General features: G+C 39.8%; 1 protein-coding gene across 3 annotated transcripts in view; it reads left to right on the plus strand.

Annotated features, from left to right (window-relative positions):
* atp8a2 (ATPase, aminophospholipid transporter, class I, type 8A, member 2) overlaps positions 1 to 12,751 on the plus strand; it is a 379,342-nt gene that overhangs the window by 276,246 nt on the left and 90,345 nt on the right. For all 3 annotated transcript variants that reach the window (XM_031897248.1, XM_012957935.3, XM_031897249.1), the window contains 3 exons: positions 6,902 to 6,963; positions 7,052 to 7,108; positions 7,521 to 7,628. In XM_031897248.1, coding sequence (XP_031753108.1) covers positions 6,902 to 6,963; positions 7,052 to 7,108; positions 7,521 to 7,628 — 227 coding nt within the window. The remainder of the gene's footprint in view (positions 1 to 6,901; positions 6,964 to 7,051; positions 7,109 to 7,520; positions 7,629 to 12,751) is intronic.

The raw sequence follows: 12,751 nt of genomic DNA on the forward strand, positions 1-12,751 counted from the left end.
GTGGGCCTACGGTCTACATTCCATTGCAACACTGCCGGTGGTCCATTTGCAGAATCAGAATGTTGTAGGCCGGCATATTTGCAGTAGAAAGTAAAGGAAGGGATCCCTAGGAAGTCTTTAAAATGGCCGCGGGGTGCCCTGTGGGGTCCAAGGTTAGCTATTATATTCATTGGGGGGGATATTTTGTACTCATGGGAGTTTGGTTTAGTCTTAACTGAACATCAGTCAGGGATTAGGACCTCAAAGTTGGTTTGAAGGGAAAATACACATTGCTTGTGTGGGTGAAGCACTTCCCACCATATAGACCAGGGATCCCCAACCTTTCTTGCTTGTGAGCTACAGTCAAATGTAAAAAGACTTGGAGAGCAACACAAGCATCATAAAAATTCATGGAGGAGCCAAATAAGGGCTGTGATTGGCTATTAGGTACCTCTATGCACACTATCCGCTTACAGGGGGTTTTATTTGGTAGTAAATCTTGTTTTTATTCAACCAAAACTTGCCCCCAAGTCAGGAATTCAAAAATAACTCCCTGGTTTGGGGGCACTGAGAGCAACACCCAAGGGGTTGGGGAGCAGCATGTTGCCCCCGAGCCACTGGTTGGGAATCACTGATATAGACCATATTTCTGTTTCCTAAGCTGAACAGATCTGCAAAATGCTGTAAATTAAGACTATGACTTGAGTTTTAATTCTGGTCTATCCTATTATAAATCATTACTGCAATATTTTGGGTTTACTTTGTATCTTTATATGCCCTTAAGAACCAGAGTGTATTTGCCATTTATGACTATTATTATTCTGGGAGGTTGGGGGATATTTGAGGAAGACTGGTGTGGTTGTATTATTCTGTTAATTATACAGTGTTTTCCAAGTCACAGAGGGTTAAGGAGGAGAAGACACACAGGCCTAAGGTTGGTAGCGGATGGGTTTTATCCCCGGGCTACCATCTGCTTGTCGGGGTGGAAGGAAAATGCACTCATTGACAAATGCTTTGGTTTATCAATGGAAGTCCTCATGTGACATCCCGCTATACAAACAAGCATGTTTTCATAAAATGCACGTTTCCCATTGATAAATCTCAGCCATGCTGATTAAGGAAGTTGACTTAAAGCACTTGAAGCAGAAGTCTAATTGCTTGAAGCATGGCCAGGTTTAGCAGGAAAGAGAATGCTACTTTGTGCGTGTGTTTTTTATTAATCCATCTGCTTCTTGACACTTACTTGATCTCATTTTACTTTCGGTCCCTGGAGTAAAATGTCTTGAAGAGATTAGTTAAAGAGCGAGCATGATTAGAACTCAGCAACCGATGGGCCTGCAGAAAGCGGGACACCTTCAAAGGAAAACGTTCGGCCCCTTTGGTGGGATATTGTGGCTACTATGTAGGGAAACCTGAGCCTTGTCTCTTCTCCGAGCGTTCACTGATGGGTATCATATTATGCCACATACTCTTTGGCTTCAAGCAAATATCTGATATATTCCTGGGATGAATCTGTTTAGAAAATATACAGGTCTGGTGATCAAAAATCAAAAACCTTTTCATTATTTACTATTTTTAACTACTTAGAATATATGAACCCAACCCATAACCTATACATATTAGCATTAGTTATTAGACTCTGCATTCAGCCTCTAGGGGGGGCACACATTGACAACTAGCTATCACACAAAGCACCTCTCTTATATGATTGGATAATGGCATTGCTGCAAACAGAAATATATTCCCAGCTCCAAATTCCAGTGTGTTCCACTTCTAACAACTGTATATATAAAACAGAATCCCCCTTCTGGCAAACAAGAAATATAAAAGCAACAAAAGAACAAGCAAAAAATGTTTTTGGTATAATCGCTCATTCCTTAGGGCAGATTTATCAAAGTGTGAGATTAGAGCTCACCAAAGTAAAATTCACCCACTTTCTATTCATTCCTGTGGGATTGCCTATTTATTAAAAGGTGAAATATAACTTTAACTTTAACTCATTGATAAATATGCTTCTAAAAATCCCATAGGAATAGAAAGCTGTGGATTTTTTTTGTGGTGAGCTTATATCTTTCATTAATTAAATCCAAACCGCAAGCATTTATAGTAGGGTAATGGGTAGCTTCAGCACTTTATGTATAGGTTAAAATAGCCCCAAATATAAGACGTTGTGGATTGGATTATAGAAATTAAGGGGTGCGATAGATCTCTGGATGTCCAAACATTGGCCAGGCCCCCTTTTAGCTTATGCAAAGGTTTATACAGGTATCAGACCCCTTATCCGGAAACCCATTACCCAGTAAGTTCAGAATTATGGAAAGGCCATCTCCCATAGACTCCATATTAATCAAACAATTCACATTTTTAAAAATGATTCCCTTTTCTCTGTAATAATAAAACAGTACCTGTATTTCATCCCAACTAAGATATAATTACCCCTTATTGGGGGCAGAACAGCCCTATTGGGTTTATTTAATGGTTAAATGATTCCCTTTTCTGTGTAATAATAAAACAGTACCTGTATTTCATCCCAACTAAGATATAATTACCCCTTATTGGGGGCAGAACAGCCCTATTGGGTTTATTTAATGGTTAAATGATTCCCTTTTCTGTGTAATAATAAAACAGTACCTGTACTTGATCCCAACTAAGATATAATTACCCCTTATTGGGGGCAGAACAATCCTATTGGGTTTATTTAATGGTTAAATGATTCCCTTTTCTCTGTAATAATAAAATAGTACCTGTACTTGATCCCAACTAAGATATAATTACCCCTTATTGGGGGCAGAACAGCCCTATTGGGTTTATTTAATGGTTAAATGATTCCCTTTTCTGTGTAATAATAAAACAGTACCTGTACTTGATCCCAACTAAGATATAATTACCCCTTATTGGGGGCAGAACAGCCCTATTGGGTTTATTTAATGGTTAAATGATTCCCTTTTCTGTGTAATAATAAAACAGTACCTGTACTTGATCCCAACTAAGATATAATTACCCCTTATTGGGGGCAGAACAATCCTATTGGGTTTATTTAATGGTTAAATGATTCCCTTTTCTCTGTAATAATAAAACAGTACCTGTACTTGATCCCAACTAAGATACAAGTAATCCATATTGTAGCCAAAACAATCCTTTTGGGTTTAATTACTGTTTAAATACTTTTTTTAGTAGACTTAAGGTAGGAGATCTGAAATACAGAAAACCCCAGGTTCCGAGCATTCTGGATAATGGGTCCCATACCTGTATTGGCAATAGTTTCATGGATTATCTATAAAAAAGTGTTTACCCAAATTCTCGCCCAAATGGCCTTCCAGCTGGGCTTTCAGTGGTTTCTAGGAGTAAGTAATAGATTTTTTGGGACTCGGGAGAGACCTATTCAGGGCTCTCAATGTTAGGGATCACCACAGTGTCCATAATCCTTCTTTATAAATACTTGGAACACACAAATTACTGTAAAACGTATTTTTTTGTTATTATCCGTTGCTAAGTACACCATAAAAGGTCAGGTACGGCTACCAGTTATTGCCTCTAATATGAGTAAGTAGTAGATCAAATGGCTCTATGGTGGTCCTTTTTTGCAAAAATGTGCGCAATCTGCTTTCTACTTTGTGCCCTGCCTTGCCCTTTGAAAAAAGTAACACAGGTCTCTGCGCAGAGCACAGATACATGGATTAGCTATTGGTACAATGCTGCCTGCACTGGCATCACTGTGGTTATTATGGGTGGCTGGATAAGGCAAGTTAGTAAGTGCCAGCAGATGTGGGCCAAAACAGAGCCCTCTACTTATTGCTTGCCCTATTGGCTGCAGTAAAGACAGGGCCATCTTGTGCCCACAACGCTACTCCTAATAGTTGCAGCTGGCAGCAATACCCTAGACAATAAAAAGCCCTACAAGCAGTAAGGGGCTTTTGCACCCTTTAGTTTTGATACAGTTGTGTCCTTATTGACTGATCCTTGTATTTTTGATACATTACCGATTTTCAAATTGTTGAGGGAATGCCCCTGCACTATTGTGCACTGTGGCATTCAGGCTATTATAGTGGCAGGAATATCCAGAGCACCATGTAAGCATTTACCCCAAAGTGCTCTTCAGACCTGGCCCTCCTATCCAATGATTTGGGTTCCCTGTGGGACCAGCCCAATGTTTTGGGTACTTCTGGCCTTGCTGTATCCCTATCCAACATATTTCTACTGAATTCCCCAGTGCTATTCAGTGCCAAACTGGCAATGAAATATGTTTAAAATGTATGTATTTTATAATCCCAAGGGTATTACCGTGTACCTGAGATTTATATTCAGTGTGTATGAACCTGACCATTTTCTTTTCATTGGGATTTCTATGTGAAACAAGATTTTATGAGTCTAACTTAGATATCCCAATCCGTTACCTGTAAAATAACTATGATTCCCCCAGGTCTGTAAACTTGGCAGAACATTTTATTGAGGCTTCTGCACTAGAGTATGAAAGGGGAAAATATAACCTATTTATAAGGAGTTTTTTTTAACTTTCACTTTGGTTTCCTATAAATATTTAGCTAAGCATATAGGCAGATATTACTCTGGCTACTCTTGCCATCATCATCATTTAATTATATGTCACTTACGGTTATACTGAGCTTTACAATGATATTACAGTAAAAATAATATTACAGCAAAAAAGACCAAAACATAGTTGCCAATTATTCCTATTTACAGGGACAGTGCCTGAAAAGTGAACATTAAAACTGTATGGAACTGTGATACTCGTTCCTGTGTATATGTTGTGCAGTGGGAACACCCTCCATTAGTGCACTCCTTATAGGGCGCTAGCAATAAAAGCAGGGTTGGACTGGCCCACTTGGATACTGGGAAAAATCCTGGTTGGCCCCAACCCTGTTTAGCCCTTCCACCTGCCTGCAAGCCAGCAATCAGCAACATCAGAAAGATTCAAGCAAAAAATGAAGATGGCTGTGCGTTTCACTGTGGAATGCACAGCCATCTTTTTTTTTTTTTCCCCTGGCACAATTGACTATGTAGTAAATAGTGCAGTGGGAGCGACAGTGGCTGGGGCACTGGGGGAGCAGCAGTAGTTGGGGGTGGGCCCATAAGTCTGGTACCCGGTGGGCCCTGGGTACTTCAGTCCAACTCTGAACAAAAGAGGAGGAATAGACTTATGATATAAAAGGGCAGGATGACAGAGAGTTATGCATAAACCCAGTCCAAGCCTTGTAGCTCATAGCAACCAATAAGCAGTTAGCTGCTCAAGTGCAGTAAGATGGAATCAGACTCCATTGAGTTTTGCACCTTTACAGGGTACAAAAATAATAAGTAAACTGCTGATTGGTTGCTATAAGTTTTTAGACCAGTAGAAAACTTTGCACCATTTTTGCATAAATCTCTGTAGGCTCTTGTTGCTGCCTACCAGGATCTCACAACTGAAGGACATATAATTATCATCTCTTTCCTTGAAGGATCAAGGGAATATTTGCTTAAAGGGGTGGTTCACTTTTAAGTTTTAGTATGCTGTAGAATGGCTGGTTCTTAGCAACTTTTCAGTTGGTCTTCATTTTGTATCTTTTATAGTTTTTTTTAATGATTTGCTCTTTCCAGCTTTCAAAAGGGGGTCGCCGACCCCAGCAGCCAAAAATCTATTGCTCTTTGAAGCTACAATTTTATTGTTATTGTTACTTTTTATTACTGGTATGGGATCCCTCATCTGGAAACCTGTTATCTAGAAAGTTTCAAATTATGGCCATCTCCAATAGACTCCATTATAAGCAAATAATTCTAATTTTTAAAACTGATTCCCTTTTCTCTGTAATAATAAAACAGTACCTGTACTTGATCCCAACTAAGATATAATTACCCCTTATTGGGGGCAGAACAGCCCTATTGGGTTTATTTCATGGTTAAATGATTTCCTTTTCTCTGTAATAATAAAACAGTGCCTGTACTTGATCCCAACTAAGATATAATTACCCCTTATTGGGGCAGAACAGTCCTATTGGGTTTATTTAATGGTTAAATGATTCCCTTTTCTCTGTAATAATAAAACAGTACCTGTATTTGATCCCAACTAAGATATAATTACCCCTTATTGGGGGCAGAACAGCCCTATTGGGTTTATTTAATGGTTAAATGATTCCCTTTTCTCTGTAATAATAAAACAGTACCTGTACTTGATCCCAACTAAGATATAATTACCCCTTATTGGGGGAAAACAGCCCTATTGGGTTTATTTAATGGTTAAATGATTCCCTTTTCTCTGTAATAATAAAACAGTACCTGTACTTGATCCCAACTAAGATATAATTACCCCTTATTGGGGCAGAACAGCCCTATTGGGTTTATTTAATGGTTAAATGATTCCCTTTTCCCATACCTGTACTTATCTTTCTATTCAGACCCCCTCCTATTTATATTCCAGTATCTTATTTGCCAAGGTAATTTGGACCCTAGCAACCATATATCTGCTAGAATTTTAAACTGGTGAGTAGCTGAATAAAAAGCTAAATAAATCAAAAACCACAAATAATAAAAAATGAAGAATGAAATGCAAATTATTTCAGAATCGCATTCTTTACAGCATACTAAAAGTTAATCTAAAGGTGAACAACCCCTTTTTTAATTTACTAGTCTCCAGGGTTGGACTGGGTGGGATACTGGGAGAAAACCTGATGGGCCCCAGGGCCCTCCTCGCTGCCCTCCTTCCCCTGATTGTGGCAAAAGTAAGAATAAGGGGGAAGGCCTGGCAAAGGCCCCAGAGGGGGGTGGGGGCCCCTGGGGTAGCAACCCAGTTGGGCCTTGCACACATCAGTTCAACCCTGTCTTTACACCTCTGGTATCTGGTGCAAATGATGCTGAACTTCTGGAATTAAAACTGCATTATGGGAATTCTTTATCAAATGATCCCTAATTCTTTGGTTTTTTTTTTCAGATGCTGTGTTTACCAATGGACAGGTTACAGACTATTTATTTGTTGGAAACATTGTTTACACTGTGAGTACATAGACTTTACAGGCCTACATTTACTCAACTTTAAATATTCAAGATGGCTGAATTCTTGTTACTCTGTTTGTATTTACAGTACGTTGTAGTGACAGTCTGTTTGAAAGCTGGTTTGGAGACCACGGCATGGACAAAGGTAAGAGACCAAACTTTTTTCTTGGTAGCTATAGCCAGATATGATCGGTGTGAGATTTATATCATTATTTAGTATAAGCTGTTGTGAGCAGGGGTCTCTAATGCTATTTTTATTGTGTATCCCTTACTCTTGTTTTGCTGGCACTATACAAAAAAATATAATTACGATGATGATCATTACGATGTTCTAAATAGGCCCAAACAGCCCCCCCACCCCCCAGCCCAATAAATAGTGACTGTCTATGGCACCTTACAGCAGCCCCTCTGGCATTTGCCAGAATCCACAGGTTGCCAGTCCAGGCCTACCTGCAGCGTATTAGGGAGCCATAGTTAAAAAGAGACAGGCAAATGATGGGGTTGGTTATGGCACACTGGGTATTGCACAATGACAGTACATGATTTTCCTGTTTCAGTTCAGTCACCTGGCAGTTTGGGGCAGCATGCTGATGTGGCTGGTATTTTTTGGAGCCTATTCTGCGATCTGGCCAACTATTCCCATTGCTCCTGATATGCTTGGACAGGTAAGCTGGATAATACAGAGAAAAAGAAATGATACTGAAGACTTAAAATGCAATAATATATGTACAATAATAATAAGAGCCATGAACAGCCTGTAAATTATATCCTTATAAATCCGTGATATCATCAGTTATAACTGGTGCTTAGTGATGTGATTTGTGTCACGCGTGTCACATTTCTCGCTGAAACTTGTGTATTATAATAAAAAAAACATGTGCCCCCCCCCCCCCTTGTAAAATATGAGGATATTAGAGGTCACCTCTTTGTGTATATACACCTATTGTATAGTAGGGGGTACATTATTCCCTATGCATATATACATGTGTGTGTGTGTGTGTGTGTATTTACACATTTATGGGGTCATGATTCATTTTAGCTGAAAATGCTTTTTCACATATGTGTGTGTTCTAATTGCCCATCATGCAAGTACAGGTATTGGACCTGTTATCCAGGCTCTGTCTTGGAGTTTTCCAGATTAGGGATATTTCCATAATTTGGATCTCCATACCTTAAGTCTACAAAACAATCATGGAAATCCCAAATAGGATTGTTTTGATTGCAATAAGGATGAATTATATCTTAGTTGGGATCGGCTATGAGCTACTGTTTTATTATTACAAAGAAAAAGAAAATCAATTTAAAAAATGTAATTGATTAAAATGGAGTCTATGGGAGATGACCTTTCCATAATTCGGAGCTTTCTGGATAATGGGTTTCCACAAAACAGATCCCATACCTGTACTAACTTAGTAGTTGCAGATGTAGAAATGGAATAATGAACTGGCACTTCTATCAGGATTCAATTTGGGAAAAAATCAAATCCCAGAACCATTTTTCAGGATTCCTAGAGCCTTTTAACTCAAGGCATAAAGGAAACCCTTTGTGTCGGAGAAAAATGTTAGTGGGGCAGGCTTTCTCGAATTAAAAAAAAAGGTTACAAACTTTTTCTTATTTAAGAAATACTTCATCTTACATGGTTTTTCCCGAAACCCTTCAAGTTCCTTAACTTACAAGGGGTTTCTATTATGATTGTTTGAGCAAAATGTGGGGGACAAGGGAGGAGGGACAGGTGCTGAGCCGAAGGGAGGGACAGCTGGGGTTTGCTAGAAGCTTACGGCCTGGCTGTAGATGGCCTATAGCAGTGCTGTCCAACTTCTGTTGTACCAAGGGCCGAAATTTTTCCGACCTACGTGGTGGAGGGCCGATAATGGAAGCCAGTTTTGACCACTCCCCTTTTTGAAACCGCACCCACTTGAAACCACACCCATGTTATCACATGACCATACCCATATTAATGGTTGTAGTACAGCAAAAACCTGCCATACTCTGCCTTCCCTACCCTGCCTGTGTGTGCCATACTCTGCCTTCCCTACCCTGCCTGTGTGTGCCATACTCTGCCTTCCCTACCCTGCCTGTGTGCCATACTTGGCTGGTTTGTGCCATACTTGGCCTGTGTGTGCCATACTCTGCCTTCCCTACCCTGCCTGTGTGTGCCATACTATGCCTTCCCTACCCTGCCTGTGTGCCATACTTGGCTGGTTTGTGCCATACTTGGCCTGTGTGTGCCATACTCTGCCTGCCCTACCCTGCCTGTGTGTGCCATACTCTGCCTTCCCTACCTTGCCTGTGTGCCATACTTGGCTGGTTTGTGCCATACTCTGCCTGTGTGTGCCATACTCTGCCTTCCCTACCCTGCCTGTGTGTGCCATACTCTGCTTGCCCTATGATGCCTGTGTGTATGGCACACACAGGCAGCATACAGTGACACAATGCTGGCACTGCTCCTACAGTCTGCACAATAACTATATATTAAAAAACTTTTTAATTGCAGTACCACCTCAGTATATTTTCTTTTTGTAGTGTGCAGGGATTATTTGTGGGTTTCTACTGCTCCTGAGGTGTGAACAGGGGAACAATGGGGGTGATTACAGCCTGAGCCTGAGGTGTGAACACTGCAGGGGGTGAACAATGCAGAGATTAAAAGGTGTGAACAACACAGGGGATTACATATTTAAACAATACAGCCTGATTACAGCCTGAATCTGAGGTGAGAACCATGCAGGGGGGGCAGTTAATCACAGTACTGATACCATTTAAAGCTTACACAAGAGGAAGCCATCAAAGCAGCCAGACAGGTGGGGGGCCACACAGAGGGGGGTCGCGGGCCGCATGCGGCCCGCGGGCCGCCAGTTGGACAGCACTGGCCTATAGTACATACACATTCTAACTAGCTATGGTTCAAACAAACACTTGCTAACTACGGTTTGAAAACCCAAGCCTTCCTTTGTGTGCCCTGTACATTCTTGCTTTTCTTAACCCCCAGTTCTGTTTGTATAGTTACTGTTCTAAGCATACCGTACAGAAAACAAAGAACTTGTTGATAGGCCATTGGAGGGTTGTCAGTGGTTCCTCCCACACTGGGGGTCATTTATAAAGACTGCACACACTGGCACCTGGGCAGTAACCTATAGGAACCAATCAATGATTAGCTTTTTCATCCCCCTGCTGGTTGAGTAATAAAAGCAAATACCTGATTGGTTATCATGGGTTACTGCCCAGATGCAAATTTGCCCAGTGTTTATAAATGACCCCAATTGCGTATCGATCAATTCTAATTTTCTTTGGTCACATGACACAAATTTGCTTTCAAAACTAAAGTAATAACACAAAATAACACAATATATATGCATAATGATTGCTTAAGCATGGGGCTATATTTTACTGATATAGCGAGGTAGAACTGGGCTGAGTTTTGTCACCAAGGCAAGAGTGGAAATCTCCTTATGGTCCCACCACACCATTACCCCTTAAATCTGTAAGAGTTATTGCCCCTCTTCTCCCAAATGGTTTTGCCCTAGGCAAGTACCAGAAACCAGCAAAGGAGCCTTGGGGGTTCAGTCCCTAAAAAGTATGTTAGTATATAGACATAGGCAGTTTTATATATATATATATATATATATATATATATATATATATATATATGTTGCAAGAAGACAGGCACTCACGTATAAGTAGGTCCAAGGGAGCCTGGGTGCAGTCCCAAAATAATACAGCTACTCTATAGATATATATATATATATATATATATGGATTTCATGGCTCATGCAATAGCATTCTTATTATTCATATTGCACATTCCTTCCTCAGCCGGCACAGTTCTGTGGCAAAAAGGGTTAATCGAAATTTCATTGAAATTTTTTTTTTCTGTTCATCACAACTGTAAATCCTCCCGAGAGAAGGATAATGGCTTTTCCTAACTACTATCAGTTAATTATGTTTTGTATAACCAGTTCATTAATTTTCTCATTTTCCAAATATGATAACACCCTCCATTCAGCAATATCTATTCAATAGGGATTATTAAAGCCACTTTAATTAGCTTTAGGAAAACGGATGTACTTGTGTGAAGTTCATGCTGCTTATGGGCTGACCAAGCACAGTTCCAGGGTTGGCTCATCATTCGGACATGTTTGGTGAGAATTCAGCATCATTTGTATGCAGAGTGTCCCTTGAAGGTCGCTGTCACATTATTGCATTTTAAATGGAAAATTTGATTGGCTTGTGGAGTGGAATGTGCAGTGTTGGTCAATTAGGTTGGAAGAAGTTGCCAGTGCAACCACTGGTTTAAAGAGTGGGGACAACTGGTTAGAGACCAGCAAGTCTGAAGTGGTATCGGTGTCACAAAAATTTCTCCCCTTTCAACTTCTTATACTTATACGGGATCTGTTATACAGAATGCTTGGGACTGGGGGGTGTCCGTAATTTGGATCTCCATACCTTAGGTCTGCTAAAAATCATTTAAACATGAAATAAACCCAATAGGATTGTTTGCTACCAAAACAGATTCATGCAGCTTAGTTACCAACAAGTACAATCTACTGTTTTATTATTATAGAGAAAAATTAAATCATTTCAAGAATTATTTGCTCAAAATGGACTTTCTAGGCTATCTAAATAATGGGTTTCTGGATAAGGGATCCTATATCATACCTTATATTTGATATGTGTTTACTCTTTGTTCTTTTGGAGAGTTCATTTGTTACACAGGTTGTCTGGCGCAAAGCACCAAGGAACCCAGACAAATCCCAAGTCCCAGTATTATACCCATCCCCTCCTACTGTGTCATTATCCCACCCACTGACATCATTGCCCTGCCTGTAAATATCATCTTTTTCCCCGATGTGATTTATCCCATCCTTGTGACATTATTGTCTGGATTCCAAGATGATGGCAACTCTACTCTGTAATATTACAGGCTCATATATATAGATATCTCTCAAAATTCCAAATTCAGGTGTATACATATTATTCCTGCCACAAAGCAAGACAGGATTTCTGTTTATTTTTCAGAAAGGAAGTAGGAGTCTTATGAGTACCAAGAAATGTACTTACAATCAATTCATTAAAAAATTACATTTATTTAATAAAACAACTGATGGAGACACTCACTGATGATGGGTAAGTTCTGAAGGGACACCTGAGTCCAAAAGGCCTACACCATTATATTAAGTGATAACCGTTTATGGAATCTTAGAGTCGCCCTCTGCTATCAGTCCAGACTGGCTTAAGGCCTCCATAGGTGTCACCTGAAAGACAGACTAAGACAGGTAAAATATATTTGGATACTTTATTTGCAAATATATTAAGTAATACAGAGGTGTTATATACATAATAGATATACATAAACCATTCTGTGTTATAGGTTAAAGACATACAGAACAAAAAGTTGACAAAAAGCCTTATTATCCTTATCTCTGCCCTGCTGTGTTGTGTTGGTGTATATGCTGTCAATGCAGAACTTCTTGGGGTGGGCTAGATTGGGCCAATGGGATTCTTTGGGTGGGTTAGCAATAACCTATAGGATTCTTACTAGTGACTTTGTGTAATTTGTAATTGTTATAAAAGCTGTTACTTGTAAAGCCACGTTTGAAGCCTTCTGTGATACATGTTATTCTGTGTGGCTGAACACTTCCCAAGACTGTAGTTTTGACTTACAATAAAGCAGCCGTTTTCTGCTAAACTACCTTATCTCTGAGTCTTGTTATATATGATAAGGTTCTGGTAGGTAAAATTCCTTATATAACTGTACCCCTAAGTGGCCATTGGCTAAAATAACTCCATTAGT

Source organism: Xenopus tropicalis, chromosome 2, assembly GCF_000004195.4.
Source record: "Xenopus tropicalis strain Nigerian chromosome 2, UCB_Xtro_10.0, whole genome shotgun sequence".
Lineage (NCBI taxonomy): Eukaryota > Metazoa > Chordata > Amphibia > Anura > Pipidae > Xenopus > Xenopus tropicalis.